The sequence below is a fragment of the Manis pentadactyla genome, chromosome 6 (assembly GCF_030020395.1).
Source record: "Manis pentadactyla isolate mManPen7 chromosome 6, mManPen7.hap1, whole genome shotgun sequence".
NCBI lineage: Eukaryota > Metazoa > Chordata > Mammalia > Pholidota > Manidae > Manis > Manis pentadactyla.
Genome location: NC_080024.1, coordinates 2,724,614 through 2,744,634, shown reverse-complemented (window position 1 = coordinate 2,744,634; position 20,021 = coordinate 2,724,614). Strand labels below are relative to the sequence as shown.

General features: G+C 50.6%; 1 protein-coding gene across 4 annotated transcripts in view; it reads left to right on the top strand.

Moving 5' to 3' along the window:
• SCLY (selenocysteine lyase) overlaps window positions 1-19,322 on the top strand; it is a 30,737-nt gene extending 11,415 nt beyond the window's left edge. For 2 of the 4 annotated variants that reach the window (XM_036901156.2, XM_036901160.2), the window contains 9 exons: window positions 618-798; window positions 3,702-3,829; window positions 4,035-4,199; window positions 5,112-5,218; window positions 12,142-12,178; window positions 14,733-14,816; window positions 15,203-15,302; window positions 16,398-16,473; window positions 18,276-19,322. In XM_036901156.2, coding sequence (XP_036757051.1) covers window positions 618-798; window positions 3,702-3,829; window positions 4,035-4,199; window positions 5,112-5,218; window positions 12,142-12,178; window positions 14,733-14,816; window positions 15,203-15,302; window positions 16,398-16,473; window positions 18,276-18,429 — 1,032 coding nt within the window. In that variant the 3' untranslated portion in view covers window positions 18,430-19,322. The remainder of the gene's footprint in view (window positions 1-617; window positions 799-3,701; window positions 3,830-4,034; window positions 4,200-5,111; window positions 5,219-12,141; window positions 12,179-14,732; window positions 14,817-15,202; window positions 15,303-16,397; window positions 16,474-18,275) is intronic. The other 2 variants (XM_036901155.2, XM_036901154.2) reach the window with 1 other exon arrangement.
• The last annotated feature ends 699 nt before the right edge of the window (window positions 19,323-20,021 follow it).

Here is a 20,021-nt window from a genome sequence, read left to right as displayed (position 1 = left end):
CCTTTTTGTACAAATTGTAGGATACAATATATAACATCTTTTAAACCTAACAAGTATATTTGAGATCTTCTGACATCAGCATGTAGAGCTTTTACATGTGCTTGGTGTCCAGTGAACAGTGTTGTGTAACTTACTTAACAAGTGCCCTACTGAAGACATTGAACGGCTTTCCAAGACTGGCTGTTTCCAGAAGCGCTGCACTTCAGGAATAACTCTTACATACATCTTTCCTTCTGTGCAAGGTCAAGTAACAGACCTGCTGGTGGAAGGGCTGTGATGGACCTGCCAGGTGGGCTCTAATAGAGGTGCTGCCAGCCTGTCCTCCCTGAGCAATGGGTGCCTGGGGGAAATGATCTCTTTTAATGGATTCGTAAAGTTTAAGAATTCATCATGTCGCTTAACAACAAAACAGGCATAATTGACCAGAAATGAACTCTGACCCCAGATCTTCATAGTTAAACCTTTTAGAAGGTATAGCTCAGGAACGTGAATTTCTCTGAGACCATTTTCCTTTTCATGTGTTAGCCGCAAAGCAAAATGCAAGTGAGCGAGACGGCTGCTCGTAACTCTCCCCTGGGGCACGTCCTGGGAATGATGTTTCTGCTGTGTCTCTGCAGGCAAATAATTTAGTGATCCATTCTGCAGTGAAACATTTCCATGAAACCCACTCCCTGAAGGGCGATGCGGCTGAGCGTCACAGCCCATCAGCGGGGGCCGCACCTCACTTCATCACCTGCACCGTGGAGCATGACTCCATCCGGCTGCCCCTGGAGCACCTGGTGGAAGAACACGTCGCCGGTGAGTGGCCAGCCTGGCTGAGCTCCAGCGGGGGCACCCCACTGGCCGTGGCTGATTGCAGCGGGGCCGTGTGGTGACTCCCCCACCCCTTTGCTGCCCTTGGGTGCAAAGGACTCATGGGGGTCAGTACTTGCTGCAGATTTTCCCACAGAAAGAAAATGGACAATCAGTGTGTAGAACCAGCCTGTATTGCTGAGTAATGTTTCAGACTTATATGTAATAAATACATACATATTTAAATAGTGTGCCTATAAATGCTAAACAGTGCTTTTCATTACTTGATTTTAATAATTAAATCTTGGCTTCCACCTCCTCTATGTGAAGAAAAAGATGAAATAGACGTCAACTTCAGGTGGTAAAGACAAGGATAAATGCCTCTCCAGCTGCATGACTGTCCCACCGGCGAGGAGGGAGGGCCCTGCCAGGGGGACAGGGCACTGGCCAGCAGCTGCCAGGCCTGAGGGGCACGTGAGCACCATGCCAGGAACCACAGGAGCAGGGACCAGGGCCACCCTTTGCCCTCTCTTCCGGCAGGAGGTCTCGAGCCACATGTGCTGGCCGCTAACTTTTGAAATCCTAAGAGCCTCATGTTTCCTCAGACAGCCAGGGCTTTGTGTCCTTTAGACAAGAAAGTGATTTTCTTCTCAGCATTCAGCCTCCCTATCTAATCTGCCTGGAATCCTGGAGATGAATCAGGGAAGGCATTTTTATCTTAAAGATAAAGGGCTATCAAGGAACTGCTCCAATTGACTGTTTTCCTGCTTGACTACTAGAAAAGGTTTTCTCTTATGCCCTACCTGAACGCACCACTATAACTAAAGTCAGGTCTAACTTCTTATTTAAACTGTAGTTCCTTTTAATCCCTGGTGCCTTTTTTCTGTGTTTTACACAGGGAAGGGCAACTTAGTATACAGGGTTATTAGTTAGTTGCATTTTGCCTCCTTTAAAATTGCATAAATGTTAACACTCACTGATAGAAATAATTTAAACATTACAGAAGAAGGTATAAAGCACAAAGTAAAGATTCTTCTCTGCCAACAGGCGACCCAAACCACTCTGCTTTCAGAGTTTTCCTTGAAGTTGCATTATCATTTGAATAGCTTCCAGTGTAATACTTAATAATTACAAACACAATCTCCAGTTCTTGCTTTATCAGCTCAAGTGTTGAATCGCCAGTATAAAATGAGGCCTGGACTTGACTGTCTCACACCCCGTCACCTCCACACCTCCCAATCGTTTCTGTATGTATCAGCTTTATGGGGATGCAATCCCTACATGATACAGTTCGCCCATTTAAAGTGACAGTTCAGCAGTTCTTAGCATATTCGTGAGGGTGTACAACCATCACCATGACCAACTCCAGAACATTTCATCACCCCGAAAAGAAACTTCGTATCATTAACTGTAAATCTCTTTTCCTCAAGCCCGGGGAACCAGGGATCTATCTACCTTCTGCCTCTAGAGAATTTCCCTATTCTGGACTTTTCATATGAATGAAATCATAATTGCGGACTTTTGTAAATGGCTTCTTTCACTTTGTGGGATGCTTTCAAGGCTCATCCTTGTAACCTTGTTGTACCATGTATCAGTACTGCCTGCCTTTTTATGGATGAATAATACTCCATTTGTGTAAATGCATTCATCAGTTGATGAACGTTTGGCATTATGAATAATGCCATTAGGAGCATTTGTGTTTGAGTTTTCTGTATGGACATGTTCTCATTTCTCTTGGGTTTATACCTAGGGGTGTTACAGCTCGGTAATAAGGTAAATCTCTGCTTAACCTTTTGAGATAACTCTGTGTTTATCCCTAAGCTTTATATTCTGCACAATTTACATTTCCCAGCAGTGCATGAGGGTCCAAATTCTCCATATCCTCACCAACATCAGTTATTGCCTGTACTCTTTATTATAGCCATCCTAGGGGGTGTGAGGTGGTTTCTCACTGTGGTTTGGATTTGCATTTCCTCGATGGCGAATGTCGTCGAGCATCGTTTCACGTCCTTCATAAGAAGACCGCCTTCCCTTGGCCCCCCTTTGAGTCCCGAGAGGAGGCGTGAGCTCTGCCCTTCTCTCCTCAGCCCCTCCCCCGGCCTACCATCCCTCTCTTGGGCGTACCTTGCTCTTTCTCAGACTCTGCCAGTGCCTCTGCCACCCTCTTGCTGCATGTGAGGGGGGAGGATGCTCGGACGTTGGAACCCAGTCTGCACCCACCTGAGCAGTCAGCTCCCACTCTGCCCTGTGCACCGTGCACCCTGAACTCAGGTGGTCCCTGCATCCCTGTACCCTTCTTATGGAGTAAGTTTTCTCCTGTTAACATTCTGAGTGGTTTTTCCTGTTACTGTGAATCTGATATTATTGTCTTTCCATATCATGGGGTTTCCTCAAAAGTCCTTGTCCACAGGTGAAACCCCTTATTTAGAAATGGAACTGTTCTCTCATCTCAGTGGGACCTTGAGGGAAAGTAGGTGTGTATGTCCACCACCATTTCAAACCAAAGCCTCAGTTTAGTCACTACCACTTATTTTCCATCTGCAGTAGAAAGATTATAAGAGCCTGCCACATAGTAGGTGCTTAACAAATGTTGGCTCAGTGTTAAGTGCTTGGCACAGTGGAATGCTGTCAGGAGCTCACAGCCCCTCCAGTGGGGCCCCTCGGCAGCAGTGGGGAGCCCGTGCACGGGAGAAACCCACCACCTGCTGCTGCATGAGGGAAACGTTCAGGCCGATTACTTCCAGGCAGGGTGATAATGGGTGGCTTATATTCCTTCTTCATAGTTCTCTGAACTTTTAGAATAAATGCTTTTTTAATGGTGGAAAAAGCTTTCGTTAAACTGTACTAAATGGACTGTCAAGAGAGGTCACACTATGGGATTAACCTTAGCACCTGTGTTTATGCCTCAGAGGTCACCTTTGTCCCAGTGTCGAAGGTGAATGGGCAGGCGGAGGCTGATGACATCCTGGCGGCTGTCCGCCCATCCACGTGCCTCGTGACTGTCATGCTGGCCAATAATGAGACCGGCATCATCATGGTGAGTCACTTGACCATTTTAAAAACAATCTGAGGGGCAGAAAAGGGCCCCAGACTCTGGTGTCCTCATGCTTCTCCACTGGGGCCTCTTGTTTTTTTCTTCAATTTGTAACTTTCATTGCCCTCATTAACAGATCCTTATTTCTTTCATTCCATTTTCATCAAATCAAAGCAACACCCTCAACTGCTTATTTTCCCCACTTTAGCCCATAGCTGAAATCAGTCAGCGAATTAAAGCTGTGAACCAGAAGCGGGCTGCTTCCGGGCTGCCTCTCGTTTTTCTGCACACGGACGCTGCGCAGGCCTTGGGGAAAAGGCGTGTGGACGTGGAGGACCTGGGCGTGGACTTCCTGACAATCGTGGGGCACAAGGTGCGTCTTCAGAGGCCACTTCCCTCCCGGTGGGGAAGAGGCCCTGGTAACCCCGGGGCTCACCGCTCACCATGCTCAGCGTCCAGCACTGCCAAGTAAGTGCAAGGCCCGCAGGAGCTTAAGGGAAGACCAGCAGTAGCTAGGACGCCATTTGACAAGCTCCATGACAGGGATGACAGGGTCCCCCAACCCACATGGGGCAGAAGGGGCACCCAGGCCAGGCTGCGGGAGGGCGTTGAGGTCTCAGGTGAGTCGTTGTGAGGCAGGTGGGTTTAGTCAGGTAGTAAGTGTCCTCTGCAGTGGGCAGAGAGTATGCAGACCCCTCAGCAGCCCACTCAGACCCCCACTCCAAGGACAGAAGGTGTGGGTTCAAGAAATGGTTGCTTTCTTTAACTTAATCTGAAGTGTGGCTTCTGAATGCAAAAGTTTGGTTTTAGTGATTCTTAGCTTTAAGGTGGAATAGGGGAAACGGTAGATGCTCTGAAGCTGTGCTCATCCTTCTGGCAGCTGACGGAAACCTGAAATACTCGTAGCACTCTGTCCTGAAGCACAGGATTCAGACGGTTTCCAGAGGAGTCACGTGCCGGCCTGATGCTGTGGCACTTACAAGTCTCGCATGACATGGAACTGAAAACATGGAGGCATGTCCAGGAAGAGCCCTCGGCTCTCTCAAGTGCCAGCTCCTCTTCTTTAACAAATTCTATCACGTGATGTGCAGAGTAGGTCTGTGGCCACAGAACTGGGAATAGAGCCCAGGCTCTGCCCTGCACCCCGAAGGCTCCTGTGACTGACAGTGGGGGTGGGGCTCGTCCACAACAGAGGGCTTCTCTCTGGGCCTCTGAGCATTCAGCACACACAGAGCGCAGGTCCTCAGAGGCTCTTACTGAATAAATGGCTGGCTTGTCCTTTCAGTTCTATGGTCCCAGGATTGGAGCACTCTACGTCCGAGGGCTCGGTGAGCTCATCCCTCTGTACCCTATGCTGTTTGGAGGTGGACAGGAGCGGAATTTCAGGCCAGGGTAAGCTGGAGGTTAATGAAGTCTGACCCACTGGCCGTGCTGTTGGTTTGGAGGGTAGTGGCTTTTCTTTGTCTCTTGGAAGCACTGTAACACAGACAGTCTCCACCTCTACTGAGCCAGCAGGGGCTCAACTGATGAATTCTGCACTGAGGCCTCTCAGATCTGCAATCTCTTGGGGGATGAGTCAGAGCCGGGGCCCTCCTGGCTGTGATGTGCTGCTTCTTGACTGGGATGAGCAGGGCCACAGAGGAGCACCTGGTTTCCTTTCTGAAGGCCCTTATTCCCCGCTACGTACAGTGATGCTTTAACCAGGGAATGAGGTGGTGCCAGCACCACACACAGTGTCAGAAACTTCGTAACAGAGAGAGAAATAGAACAACACAGTGGTGGGTTCCTTGGGTTTCCTTTTGCCTTCTCCCTCCCAGACATGGAGCTAATGAAGCCAGCAACTCAGAAACACCAACACCCACCCAAAGCCTGCTCTCTCTAGCCAGGGGACTGGGACAGGGACAGCCAAGAAAAACAGAACTTCTAGGCAATACCTGCTTTACTCCAGCCAGTCACCACAAGGTAAACTGCCACCCCCACCCATGTCAGCAGAGGCAAAGTGGGGAGCCTGGACTTCCATCTGCACAGGCTGTGACAAGACGCCCCCACACCTTCATTGGGTGTGTCAGAGATACTGGTAGGGAGCCAGGACTTTAGCCCTTACCAGCCAGTAATGAGGCACCCCCATCACAGTGTCAGCGGAGACTACATGGGGAGCCTGGCCTTGTAACCCATCACTAACAAGGTGTGTCCTTCCCTTGGATGTCAGCACAGGCCAAATAGGAAACCTGGACTTCTCCCTCCACCTGGCAGTAATGAGCTAGCCCTACCAGAGCAGTGTCAGAGGAGGCCAGCTGAAACAAAAGGGTTAAGCACCACCCATACTCCCATAATACAAAAACATCCAGGTTTCATCCAAAAAATACTCATTATACTGGGAACCAGAAAGATCTTAAATAGAATGAAAAAAGACAATCAGTAGATGCCAACACTGAGATGACAAAGGTGTTAAGATTACCTGACTGTGATTTTAAGGCAGACACAATTAAAAGGCTTTCAGTGAACAGTTATGAACACACTTTCAACAAATGAAAGTGTAAGCAAAGGAAAAAATGTACAGAAGAACTAAATGGAAAGTTTAGAACTAAAAGCTACAACAACCAAAAAAGCTGAGTGGATGAGCTCAGCAGCGCGACAGAGGCAACAGAGGAAAGAGTCAATGAACTGAAAGGTAGGATGATAGAATTACCTCATCTAAACAGCAAGGATATAAACCAGAATAAAAAAGAAATGGAACCTTGCCCCAGGGACCTGTGGGGTTGTAACAGAAGAGCTAGCATTCATCTCATTGCTGTTTCGGAGAGGAGTAAGGGTGGCATGAAGAAGAACTTGAAAAAACAATGGCTGAAAACTTCCCCGATTTGGTAAGAGACATAGAACTACAGATTCAAGAAGCTGAACAAGTGCCTAACAAGGTAAAAGAAATCCATGTCAAGACATATAACTAAACTTATGAAAATGAAAGATGGAAAATCTTTAAAACAGCCAGAGGGGGAACAAATGACACCTTACCTATAGCAGAGAAGTAATTTGAATGACAGTTGACTTCTCATCAAAAACCATGGAGACCAGAAGGAAGAGGCACAGTATTTTTCAAGTGCTCAAAGAAAACTGTCAAGCCAGAATCATATATACAGCAGAAGTGTCCTTCAAGAATGAGAGGGAAATCAAGACATTTTCAAATGAAAGAAAATTAGCAGAATCTGTCACCAGACAATCTATGCTAAAAATGACCAAAGGAAGTTATTTTAAACAGAAAAGAAACAGTAAAAGAAGGAAACTTGGAACATTGGAAAGAAAGGACATGGTTAGCGAAAATATGGGTAAATGGGCTTCCTTCTGCTCTTGAATTTTCTAAATTATGCTTAATGACTTCAGCAAAAAATCAGAGCACTGTCTGACATGGTTCAACATGTATGTGGGAGAAATAACTGAAGATAATTATAAATGGCGGAGGGAAAAGGGATGTAAAAGGTTTCTGTTCTTCACTTGAACTTCTGAAAAATGTTAAGTAACCCAGAGAACTGTAGAAAAAAGAAACAAATAAAAACAACAAACAAAAACAAAAAGATGGCTGTCTTAAGCCCTAATAACATCAGTAATTACATTAAATGTAAATGGTCTAAATACACCAATTAAAAGCAGAGACTTACAGAGTGAATTTTTTTAAACTAACCAACTGTATTTTGTCTTCAAGTAACTCACTTCAAATATAGTGGTAGAGGCAGGCTAAAAGGAGACCCCAGAGCAAAAAAATTACCAAAGACAGAGAGGGGACATTATATAATAATAAAAGAGTCCACCGAGAAAACAAAACATTCCTAAATGTTGGTGCACTAAGCAATAGAGCTGTAAAATATGTGGGACAAAAACTGATTGAACTGAAAAAAGACAAATCCACAATTACAGTTGGCTACTTCAGTATCCATCCCTCAACAGTGGTTAGAGTAACAAATCAAAAAATCAAGATACAGAGCACTCAATAACACTCATCAACCAAGAAGACTTAATTGACATGTTTAGAACACTCCATCCAACAACTGCAAAATACAGATTATTTTCAAATACCATAGAATACAATAGGAATAGGAATAAAATAGACCATATCCTGTGCCATTAGACAAAGCTCAGTACATTTAAAGAACTGATATCATACAGAGTGTGTCTAACCAGAATAGAATAAAACCAGAAATCAGTAAGTGGAAGGTAATATGAAAATCTCCAAACACTTAGAAACAAATAACACACTTCTAAATAAACCATGGATCATAGAGGAAGTCTCAAAAGAATTAAGGACATTAAGATGAATGAAAATGCAATTTATCAAAATGTGTGAGACACAGCTAAAGCATTGCCGAGAGGGGAATTTATAGCACTAACTACTCATTAGAAAGAGGAAGAATCTCAAGTCAATCTACACTCTGACCTGAAGAATCTAGAAGATAGAACAAAATAAACCCACAGCAAAGAGAAGGAAGGAAATAATCAAGGTGAGAACAGAAATCAATAAAATTGAAAACAAAGATGATTTTTTAAAAAGTCAATGAAACAAAGAGTTGGCTTTTGAAAATATCGATAAAAGTGACAATTCTCTAGTAAGACTGACAAAGAAAAAAAGAAACAAACTGCCAGTATCAAGAATGAAATGGGATATCATACAGACCCTACAGATATGAAAAGGGTAATAAGGGAAGGGAACGCTACAAACAATCTTACACACATGAATTTGACAACTCGGATGAAGTGGACCACTTCATCAAAAAACAAAGTATTACAGCTCACCTGAAATTAGATCATTTGAAAAGCTCTGTAACTATTAGGAAATTGATTGCATAACTCCCCAAAAAGAAGTGTCCGGGTCCAGATAGTCTCATGGGAGAATTCTAGCAAACATTTAAAGAAGTAACACTATTTCTATGTAATCTTTTTGAGAAAATAGAAAAGGAGGGAACACTTCTCAATTCATGAATTGATACCACAATAAAAAGTGGTACAAAAAATAAAACTTAGACCAAATATCCCTCATGAATTTAGATGTGGAAATATCTAACAAAATATTAGCCAATGGAATTCAGCAATATATACAAATAATTTATGCACCATGATGAAGTGGAGTTTGTTCCAGGGATGCAAGGCTGGTTTATTCAAAAACCAGTGTAATCCAGCATATTAAAAAAAAAATAGCATCATATTATTTGGTGTAGAAAAAGCATTTAATAAAATTTAACATTAATTCATTACTCAATAATATGACTATAGAAGAACTTCTTCAACTTGAAAAAAGCATCTATAAAAAGCCTACAGCTAACATCATGCTCAAAGTGAAAAGGTGAAACCTTGAATGTTTTACCCCTATGATTAGGAGTAAGCCAAGAATGTCCCTCTCATCTTTACTCAACAGTGTAGAAAGCAAGAAAAGGAAATACAAGGTGTATAGGTTATAAAGGAAAAGGCAAAACTGTCACTCTTTGTCACATGATAGTCTGTGTAAAAAGTCCCAAGGGCTATATGTGAAAACTGCAAGAACTAATCAGTAAATTCAGCAAGATCACAGGATATAAGATAAACATACAAGAATCAATTATACTTCTATGTTGATAATGAACATAATGGGCAGCAAATTAAGCAAAATTAAGAATATGATACCATTAACGATCACTCAAAAATGCTCAGATATAAATTTAACAAAACATGTACAGGACTTGTATGGTGAAAACTACACAATATATGGATGTAAGAAATCAAAGACCTAAAAAAATGGAGAGACATACCATGTTTGTGGATCATAAGATTCGATATAGTAAAGATATAAATTCTCCCAAATTGGCATACAAGTTTAACCCAATTTCTGCCCAAATCCCTGCAAGCAGATCAATGGAACAGAATAGATACAAACAGAAGTATGTCCGAATGATTTTTGATAGATGGAAAAGCAATTCAGTGGAGGAAAGACAGCCTTTCAGCACATGGTTTTGGAGCAATTAGTCATCCATGGGCAAAAAATGAACCTCACCTATGTCTCATACCTTGCAAGATGTTAACTCAAAATAGATTATGAACTTAAATGAAAACATAAACTGTAAAACTTTTAGGAAAAAAATATTCAGGCTCTAGGGCCAAAGAGTTCTTAGACTTGACATCAAATGCATTCATAAAAGGAAAAATTGACAAATTGAAGTTCATCAAAATTTAAAACTTTTGGCCTCCAAAAGACTTCAAGAGGATGAAAAGACAAGCTACTAGGTAAGAGGAAATATTTTCAAATGACAGATCTGACAAAGGTTTAGTATCTAGAATATATATATAAAGAGCTCTCAAAACTCAACAGAAACAGCAATTCAGTCAGAAAATGGGCAAAAAATGTGAACAGACATTTCACCAAAGTCGATACACAGATAGCAAATCAGCACATGAAAAGATGTTCAACATCATTAGCTATTAGGCAAATGCAAATTAAAACCACAGTGAGAGATCACTCCACACTATCAAAAGAGCTAAAGTAAAAAAACTGGCACCGCCAAATGCTGGTGAGGATGCAGAGAAACAAGACTAATTGCTGGTGGGAATGTAAAATGGTACAGCTGCTCTGCAAAACAGTTTGGCAGATTCTTCAAAAACTAAATATGTGACTGCTGAGCAACCTGGGAATTTCACCCTTGGATATTTATCCCAGAGAAATGAAGACCTACATTCACACCAAAACCTGTATACAAATGTGTAGAGCAGCTGTGCTCATGATAGCCGCAAACTGCAGACAACCCAGATGTCCTTCAATGAGCGAATGGTTTAACACGCTGTGGCACGAAATCCAGGGCACCCCACCCAGTGATGGAAGGGGATGACCTACTGATGCGTAAAGCAGCCTGCTAGAGTCTCCAGAGAACTACGGTGAATGGAAAGCCAATCCCCAAAGGTGTGGACGTATATCCCGTTTATGTAACACTCCTGAAATGACAGACTTACGGCGACGGAGAACAGATTAACAGTTGCCAGGGGCTAAGGGCGGGGAAGGGAGTGGGTGTGATTATAAAAGCCTCTCTGAGGCTCTCTGTGGTCCTCAACATGCCCTGGGTCTTGTCAGTGTCCTGGCTGTGAGAACGTAATGCAGTGTTACTTGGGGGAAACTTGAGTGAACGACGCACAGGATGTCTGTGTTAATTCTTAAACCGCAGTGAATCTACATGATCTCAAATAAAAGGTTTACAAATCATCAGCGGCAGAACAGCAGGTGTCCCAGGAGCCCTCGGCTCAGTGTGGTGTCCGGAGAAGCAGGGTTTGCACTGCTCTGGGTGGAGGCGGAGGACAGCTGGCTGGGTACCCCGGAGGAGGGAGAGGGGGGTGGGATAGGCCTGACAGGATGGGCTGGGGCAGGGGGGCACCTCGTGCTACGTGGGGTCCCAGCTCTTCCACCCCGGAGGCCCCTCTGGGGAGTTTCAGGTCACAGACCTTCGGCAAATGCTCCTAGTCTGACTGTGTCATCCTACAGTGAGGAGGGTAGGGCCAGAGAGGGGATGCCACTGGGATCCCACAGCTGGCAGAGGAATCCAGGCTGGGGACAAGGCCCGGGCCTCTGCATCACCACCCAGAGCTCCTGGTTCTCCCGGAGCACCCCCAGGTGTCAGACAGACTGGTCCCCGGAAGCACAGCAGGATCTCGGCTCCTGTGTGCCCTGTGCTGGGTGGCCACTACCTTGTTATTGTTGTTTAACAAGCAGTCTCCAGCTCCCAAGGCTTGAGAAAATTTATTTAGCTAAAACTTAAAATTAAGAAAATCATTGAATTAATGTTTTATTTTGTTTTTCCTGAAAATAGAGTTGTGTTTTTCAGTTTTTGAGGTCAGTATATAAGAGCCACTGCCTCAGGTTCTCTGGGCCCTTTCCTGGCCCCCCCCACACCTGCACACCTGTGCCCCAATCTCTGTAATGAAGCTTCATCCCGAATATATAGTTGGGAGGTTTCAGATGAAACGTCAGCTTCAGGGAACAGTGCGGGGCCCAAAGGGTCTACCGTCAGAAGAGGGGTTTCTCCTGGATAGCAAAAGGGTCCAGATAGAATTGTCATTGTGGACACCCAAAATATATTGCTCACAGTGGGCGGTGGTGCTGGTCTCCGGGCCAGCACAGGACACTGCATGGAGGGTCTGGAGGCCTGCAGCTGCCCGTTGAGGCGGCCACTTGGCACCTGTTAGGAAAGATGTTAGTGTGATTTTGTTTTTCTTTGAACACATGACTTTCATGAGACAGGATTGCCTTCTGGGATGTTCGCTAATTGCTTTGCATGGAAATGGGATTGAATAAGGGATTCTGTCTCTTACAGGACAGAGAACACCCCGATGATTGCCGGCCTTGGGAAGGTGAGCCTGGCGAGCTTGGGCAGAGGAAGCAACTGCTTTGCCTGTTGCTGTGGGGAACCTCAGCCTTCCCCCTGTGTCTCCTTTACTGGCGCACACACACCTCCAACACCAGCTGTGTGGGACTGCCCCACCGTGCAATTCTGTGACCCCAACTGGCTGTCCTGCCATTTCACTCACTTCTGACACCGTCCACCCGGAGATGGCGTCAGACCCCACAGGTGAAGGGCTCAGTCCCAGAGACGCCCCTCCCCATGCCCGCCCAAGTCGAGGCCGTCCCCTGCACTTCTGACCAACCAGCTACAAACCAGAGGCTCCCACGAACTCCATCTCAGGTTTAATTCACTGGGAAACTCAACAGAGCTCACTAGCTCACCTGTCTATTGTGGAAGGACGTGCTGAGGGGTACGGACATCCACATGGGAGAGGCGTGCACGGCAGGTGCCCTCCCAGCACCTCCGCGTGTTCACAGCCCAGAAGGTCTCCCAGCCAGTCTGCTGGGGACTTTGTGGAGGCTTCCACCCATCATTTACTCCACTTGCAGGCCCTCTCCTTTTTTGGAGGGTGGAGGGTGGGGCTGAGAATTCCAAGCTTCTAATCCTGGCCTGGTCTTGCTGAGACCAGCCCCACGCCAAGCTGGGCAGGAGCCCACCCAGAGGTGCAGCATTAGAACAAGATGCTAGTCACCTGAGACCTTCCAAGGGTTTTAGGAGCTCTGTGTCAGAATCAAAGTGCAAATACAGAACAAGAGACACCCCTGGGGTTCTTACCACTTAGGAATTTACAAGGGTTTCAGGAGCCCTATGCCAGAAACCAAGAAGACGCCAATATATGCATTTTCTATTTTCAAGATCCATTTCCCCAGCAGCTTTCCCAGGTATCCAGGGCTTTAGAGGGTCATGTTGAGGACCCTGGTTTATGGACTGCTATGAGGAGAAGCCTCAAATTTTATTCACCGACCTGAAAATAACACTTTTGAGCTCTGTAAAATGGGTTGCACTTGACATGCTTGACATTTAAGGGGACGCATCTTCCAGACTCTTGTAAATAGAAGAAATACAATGATGTTATGACAACCAAGAGGAATGTCAGGCCCGTGCGTGTGCTTGTTCCTGGACCAAGTTTCTCCACCTCCCCGAGCCCCGCCCTCCCTGCAGGAGCAGAGTCCCAAGTCCTTATGAGGATGGGGTGGTGGCCGCTGAGCGCAGGCACCTCAGCCCAAGCCCTGGGCCCTTTACTCCTCCTGGTGGCACACCTGTGCCCAGACCCTCTGACCCTGCCATCAGTTGGGAGCGTACTGTCATCTCACCCCAGTCCTCGCCCAGCCTGGCCCCAGCCCGTGCGCATCTTTCTGAGGTCTCTTCTCCAGGAGAGGCGTGCTGGCCCTGCCCAGGCCAAGTAAAGGTCTCTGGGCTTCCTGCCCCTTCCCCGGGAGCCCCTCCTGCTGTGTCGTGTCCCTCCTCACTAGAACGTTTCCCAGCTTTTAAAACTGCTTCCCTGAGACATTGCCTCCAAACGTTCCTGCCAGTGTCTCTGCCCTGGGAGCGGCCCACCCACCCCCAACCCCCTCCCTCCCAGACACAGTCTTGCTCCTTCCTCACCTCTTAGACTTGCCGAGGAGGTCCCCGGGCACCATTGTGTTGTCACGCCCTCACCATGCTGGCTGCTGGCTGCTTGCCTGCCCTCCGCCCTGGCTGTTCCTTCTCTGCCTCCTCACCTGCTGGCAGGCCTCCTGGGTGCCCTCCCAGCCTCCTCTGCATGGCCCCACGGAGGTTCCTTGTGGCTCTAACACCAGCCAGTGTTAGGTCTTTGGACGACATCTCAGGGCAGGTCCTGACCTCCCGGAGGACCCACAGCCCCCCCTGCTGACATTGCCTCTGGGTCCACAATGTGCCTCTGTCCCTGTAGTGCCTCTGCCACCCAGGTTCTCAATTCTGAAATCGGTGAGATGCCCTCAACCTTGTCCCCTGCACCAGATGTAACAGTCAGTACTGTGTGTTCTGGCCTCTTGCCCACGTTCACAGCCACCCACTTGGCCAGGTCACCCCCCGCTTGGGCTGGACACCCACCACAGTCTTCCATCCTCCACACAGCATCTGGGATGGCCATTAAGTACACAAATCAGGTGACCTCACCCCTTTCTCAAAGCCTGAGCATTGCCCTGTTGCACTTAGGTTCAGATCCCACCTGTCATAGGGCCTCTGCAACCCGGTGCCCTCGCCCACTCGGTCCAGGGTTGGTGCCTGTCCCTCCCATATGGCCTTGAATGTTGGTGGCTGCCTTTGTCTGCAGCACCCTCCGGTTCCGCGTGCCATCTTCCCTCCGCCCTGCCCTGAGCCTTGGTGCCTGGTGAAGGGAGCTGCTGTCCTCATGGAGATAAGGGCCCCTGAGCACGTACCGCAGCCCCGTCCCTTCAGCTCTCCACGAACCAGTCAACACCGTCTGCTCATAAGGCCCCAGGAAACGAGCCGTTTGAGTCGCCGCTGCTGTTTGCACTGCTTCGCTGCCCCGTGTGGTGTTGAATGGGCCTTCTCGCTGTGCCGTCCCATGTCCCCAGGCCGCCGAGCTGGTGATGGAGAACTGCGAGGCCTACGAGGCGCACATGAGGGACGTCCGCGACTACCTGGAGGAGCGGCTGGTGGTGAGTGCGGTGGCGTGGGCGGGGCGGCTGGCGGCCTTCCTTCTGCGAGGAGCCTGGGCTGGCGGGGAGCCCTGGGGAGCCCGAGTCAGGAGCCCCCAAGGGGCTCTGGGCCAAGTGGGTGACGTTTTTCCCTGACACATGATAAAAACTAACTCCATAGCTACTGGTTTTAGTGGCCGGGCCTAGGAGAGCACGTGTATTTGGAACTTTTTTCTCCTCACCTTTGCTTCCCAGGCCAGTCCCCACAGCCATTCAGGCAGATGCCCATCGCTGAGATAATTACTTCATATGTTGAGGCTTTGTTTTCCAGAAAAGTTCAAACAGTTCGGGTGGACAGGGGGCACGGAGGCTGGAAGCTGTCACTGAATATTCCGTGGACATTGCAGGCTGAATTTGATGGAAGAATCCATCTGAACAGCCAGTTTCCAGGGACAGAGCGGCTGCCCAACACATGCAACTTTTCCATCCAGGGACCCCTGCTCCGAGGTGAGGCCTGGCCCCTGCTGGTGTCTGTGAGCAGCGCACAGCTGTGCCACAGGGCTCCGTGGGACCGAGCTGAGCTGCCTCACCAGTGCTCGAGGTGCCCCTGCTCTGGGCACAGTGCTGCTTGGCCCTTGTGCCCGGGTAGCACCCACCCAAAAGCTGTTAGGAAAAGAGAGAAAGTGAAGTAAGTCGTAGGCTTGTTGGTCCCTTTCCATCAGCAGCTTTTACGCGTATCTTAGGAGGATGAGGGCAAGTTGGAGGCCGGGCCCTGGTGAGAATGACACGCAGGTCCATGGGCTTCACGTGGGCCCGTGGCCATGCCACCCTCCCATGCGGGAAACGGTAGAAAATGGGATGAGGTCCAGGCTGACCAATGTGCTTCACTGGGAGGGGAGCTGCAGCCCCGGAGCGCGGGGCGGTGCGTCTGCAGTGTGGCACCCACTTCCAGGGCGAAGCCATCGCCTCGTCTGTCTTCCAAGGTGAGTGACAGAGGCGGTGGCTTCCTGGGGCTGTGAGGAGGGCCAGCAGCTGTCGCTGCCACATTCTTGAGGTACGGGAGCATGGCTGCCTGCCATCCCTCCAGAGCTCCTGCCGTGGGGAGAAAGCTCCGCTGTCATCTGCCCCTTTTTGTCGGGGACACCTGTCTGTGGTGACCTGTGTTCACTTAAATGAGACAGCGACTCGTCATGATTAAATCAGCAGTGACCGCTCTATGTATTTAATCTCTGAGCTTATAAAAGAGGGAAGTGCCTTCTAGCCCCCAGGTCTCTCTGCCTTTAGGAAGCATGGATATGAATTTAAGTATTACTCTCAGGACAACAGATTATCAGAATTCTGAGTGTCTTACTAGGCAGCTGACCAGCAATGACAATCTCACGGCCCGTCTCACGAGGCACCAGTGTCTGCTCTTCTGCAGCCACGGGAGAGGAAGCATTTTCTCAGGTTCCTGTGGGCAGAGGGGCCTGTGCACTGGAACTGTTTGGTGGCACAGGGAGGGACCCACAGAACTTGCAGCAGAGAAGAGGAGAGGCAGACGGGGAGGGACAAGTGGGGCCCTGCCTGGACTCTGCCTCAGGGACATGTGCTCTGTCTCCTCAGGCCACTTGGTGCTGGCACAGTGCAGGACGCTGCTGGCCAGCGTGGGCGCTGCATGCCACTCGGCCCACGGAGACCAGTAAGTGCTCCCCATGTGCTCAGCTCCAGTGTCCAGGGCACATCTGTGCTGCGGGTGCTCGTCACGGATGGGCAGGTGGCCTGCAGCCTGGGAGGGACCCAGGAAGGGACCAGCCATCCCAGGCCGGGGCTGGTGCTGCAGCCTGTGAAGTGAGGGCTTCGTGGGCAGGCATTAGGATGGGAGATACGCAAACCGTGGCCTAAGGGAGGGTCTGGACCTGACCAGGGAGGTCAAGCCCCTGTGGCAAGAGGGAGCAGTGCTAGGAGCCCCCTTTATCCTCAGGAAAACAAGGGTTCTGAAGAGTGTGACATGTCGGATTTGGGTTACAGAAAACTCCCCCACTCGGCACAGGAAGGGTCATAGGACAGCAGGCCCAGTTGGCCTGAGTGAGGGCCTGGACCAGGCAGAGGCAGAAGGGGAGGGTGCGGGGCTGGGGGCCAGGTTCTGCGGGGGGAAGAGAAGGTGTTTCATCTAGGCTAGCAGTGACTGGGGAGCGTGCAGGGAGGGGAGCAGCCTGGGCTGCAGGGAGAGCAGGCCTGTGGGGGTGATCGGCAGCAGGCTGCCATTAGCACCCAGGGCCGGCTGGGACTGCGTGGGAGCGCAGGAGGGGGGCAGCCGCCTAGAGGGAGCACAGGTGTGGCCACGGAGGGGGCGCAGACAGGGGGCTCCTCAGGGCCTCAGCACACTATAGCAGAGGGGCTGCGTGGGGCACCGGCGAGGCCCAGAGCCGGAGCCACCGTCGGGAGCTGTGAGGCCAAGGCCAGCCTGGAGGGCAGAGGGAGGGCACAGGGGGCCGCTCGCAGAGACTCCCCACCCCCTCACGGGGACATGAGCAGCTGCTGTCTCAGACAAGGCAGCTGAGGCGGGCGGTCAGCTGGCAGGGGCAGCGCAGAGGTGGGCCGGTGGGGACGAGGAGGGCTGGCAGCACAGCTCAGAAGCGAGAGTCCGGTGAGGCCCCCGTGAGGGTGTGGGGGGGCGGATGCTCACTGCCCTTGTGGGAAGTGGGGGTGCCCTGGAACAGGAGGTGAGGCCACCCACTTGGGAGGGGTGGGGGGGCCAGAGCTCTGGGCCGGGTCACTGCCCACCCCGGTCCTGCTCTCACCTGGGGCACAGTGGGCTGTGGGGGCCTCGGGCTCTGATGCTCGGTGACCAGAGGTGATGAAAGGCAGCCACTCCACCCAGTCCTGTGTGTGGAGGCATTTACCTGGACGGGTGTCACGGGCCCCGCAGTGGCAGCATACTGTGCCCTGCTGGTCCCCGGGCTCTCTGTCCCCTTGACGAGGGAGCCTCCTTGGGGATTGGAGGACTGCCATGAGCCATACAGCCCAGCTTCAAAGCCACCTTCTGATGTCTTCTGTTGATAAATGTTAAAGCCCTGTGCCAGGAGCTGTGAACACAGCCATGACCTGGCAGCCCCAGCTCCCAGGCCACGCGTGGGAAGGAAGGCACTCCACGCCAGGTGGGGCCATGCGTCTCCCCGACCTGTCACCACCTTGGAGATAAGGAAACCCATGTCCCAACGCCCCGCCTAGCCGGACACAGTGGCCAGTGGTCTGCATCGAGCTGGGAAGGGCCACTGTGTATGCAGGAGTCCTGAGCACAAGGGACCTTGAAGAGGGGCGAGCTTAGAGGTGTGTTTGGCAGAGAACAGAGGAGGGGAGCAGGCCCGGTTCTGCATGGACACAGCCCAGCGTGGGAAGCTGGTCAGGAGCAGAAAGGGCCGTGTCTGTCCCCGGGTCCCGAGGAGCACAGGGTCCTCCCTCTGTGACAGGCAGCTAATGCCAGCTCCCTCGCCCCTCCAGGCCATCCCCGGTGCTGCTGAGCTCTGGCATCCCCTTCGGCGTGGCCCAGAATGCCATCCGGCTCAGCGTGGGCCGCAGCACCACCCGGGCCGAGGTGGACCTGGTCGTGCAGGACCTGAAGCAGGCCGTGGCCTGGCTGGAGAACCAGGCCTAGGGCCAAGGGCGCCTCACAGGAAGCTCCCCCAAGGGCTGTGCCCGCCTGACCCTTCCTAACTCGCCCAGGAGAGTCTGGGTGCGGAGGGGCAGTGTGCAGTGCGGCCGTGCGTGGGGCAGGGGTGCTTACAGACTGGGACACAAACGCCCACCTAGGGCCCGCTGCCATGGCTGCCCAGTGGCATGGCTGAAAGGAAATGCTTCAGCTGTGTCCATGCTCCCCTCTGGGAAGTGGGGTGAGCCTTTGGGGAGTGCTCCCTTCCTGGGAGGTGTGCTTTTGTGTAGAAGATCAAATCCTTGTATTTATAATCAATTACCAATTGCTATCATGAAAATAGGAAACCTGGATTTTGCTATGACCATGGCACCTGTCATTCGCCCAGCAGTTTGGTTGCCCATGGGCCTCCCTGCCTCAGCTCGGCCCTGTCCAGTGGGTGGGGCGGCGGTCAGGCCCTGCACTCTGCCTGGCCGTCCCCTACCTCCCAGCCCTGCCTGGGCCAAGGAGGCCTGTCGCCACCAGGCTGTGGCCTCTGGGCACCTCCCCGCCCAGAGCCCCCTGCGCCTCCAGCCTCTTCCCTTTTGGTCATTTCCTCGGGCTCACTGGGCAGCTGAGCTGCGGGGGGCTGCTTACGTGATTCTGGGGCATCCCCGAGGTGGGGAATCAGTCCCCCAGCTCAGCTTCCCAATCTTACTCGCACAGGAATTCTTGTATCTTCACGAGTGCTTATCTGACACCAAGTGTATCTCATGGAGATGTTACACAGAAGTGCTTTTTAATAAATAACACTTGTAATGTGTGGTTTTAAGGTGAAAAGAGCTTATGATGACATTGAGGAAATAATTGTCAGAAATTAAATGAACTAATAAAAAGATTTCAGTGCTTGTGTTGGACCACTGAGAGGGTGCTTCTCCCGGGGTTCTCGTGTGCCTGAGCCAGCCGGGGAGTGGCTGCATACTGTGCCATGCTGGTGTCCAGCCCGGGATGCCCATGTGCCTGAGCCAGCCAGGGTCCAGCCCCACCAAAGAGAACAATCTGGGTAAAGATGCATGGCAGCTCCGCGACTCAGGCACTGTGCTTGGAGGGTGAGCTGAGGTGGGGCCTGGAGACCCTCAGGCCTCCCAGATGCCGTCCAGAACAGGGTCACATCCCCATGCTCCACTGGCCCTGTGGAGCCACCCCTCCTGGGAGACTATGGAGCCGCCAAGGCCTGGGGCAGCTGGGGGCCAGGATCCAGCCTGGATTTATTTCCCAGGGGCGAGCAGGCCCTGGGCCCCTGGTGGGTGAAGATGTCAAACGATAGACGCCAGCACGCCTGGCAGGCAGCTCCCCAGCAAGGGCCCTGCTGTGGCCAGTGCCGCCCCCCTGGCCAGCATCTCCACAGTGCCTCCCCAAGGGCCAGACCAGAAAGCGGGTGTTCGGGAGCTGACCGCTTTCTTGAAAGGACGTTGGTGACCGACCTAACACCACTGGATGCGGGAAGTCTATCCCGGGCCAAGGTGCTCTGCCCATTTCCTCAGCCCTTGTTCTGCGGGAAAAAGAGCCGTGGTCCAGCCACAGGGCAGTGTCCTCTGGCCAGTGCCCACCCCTGATCT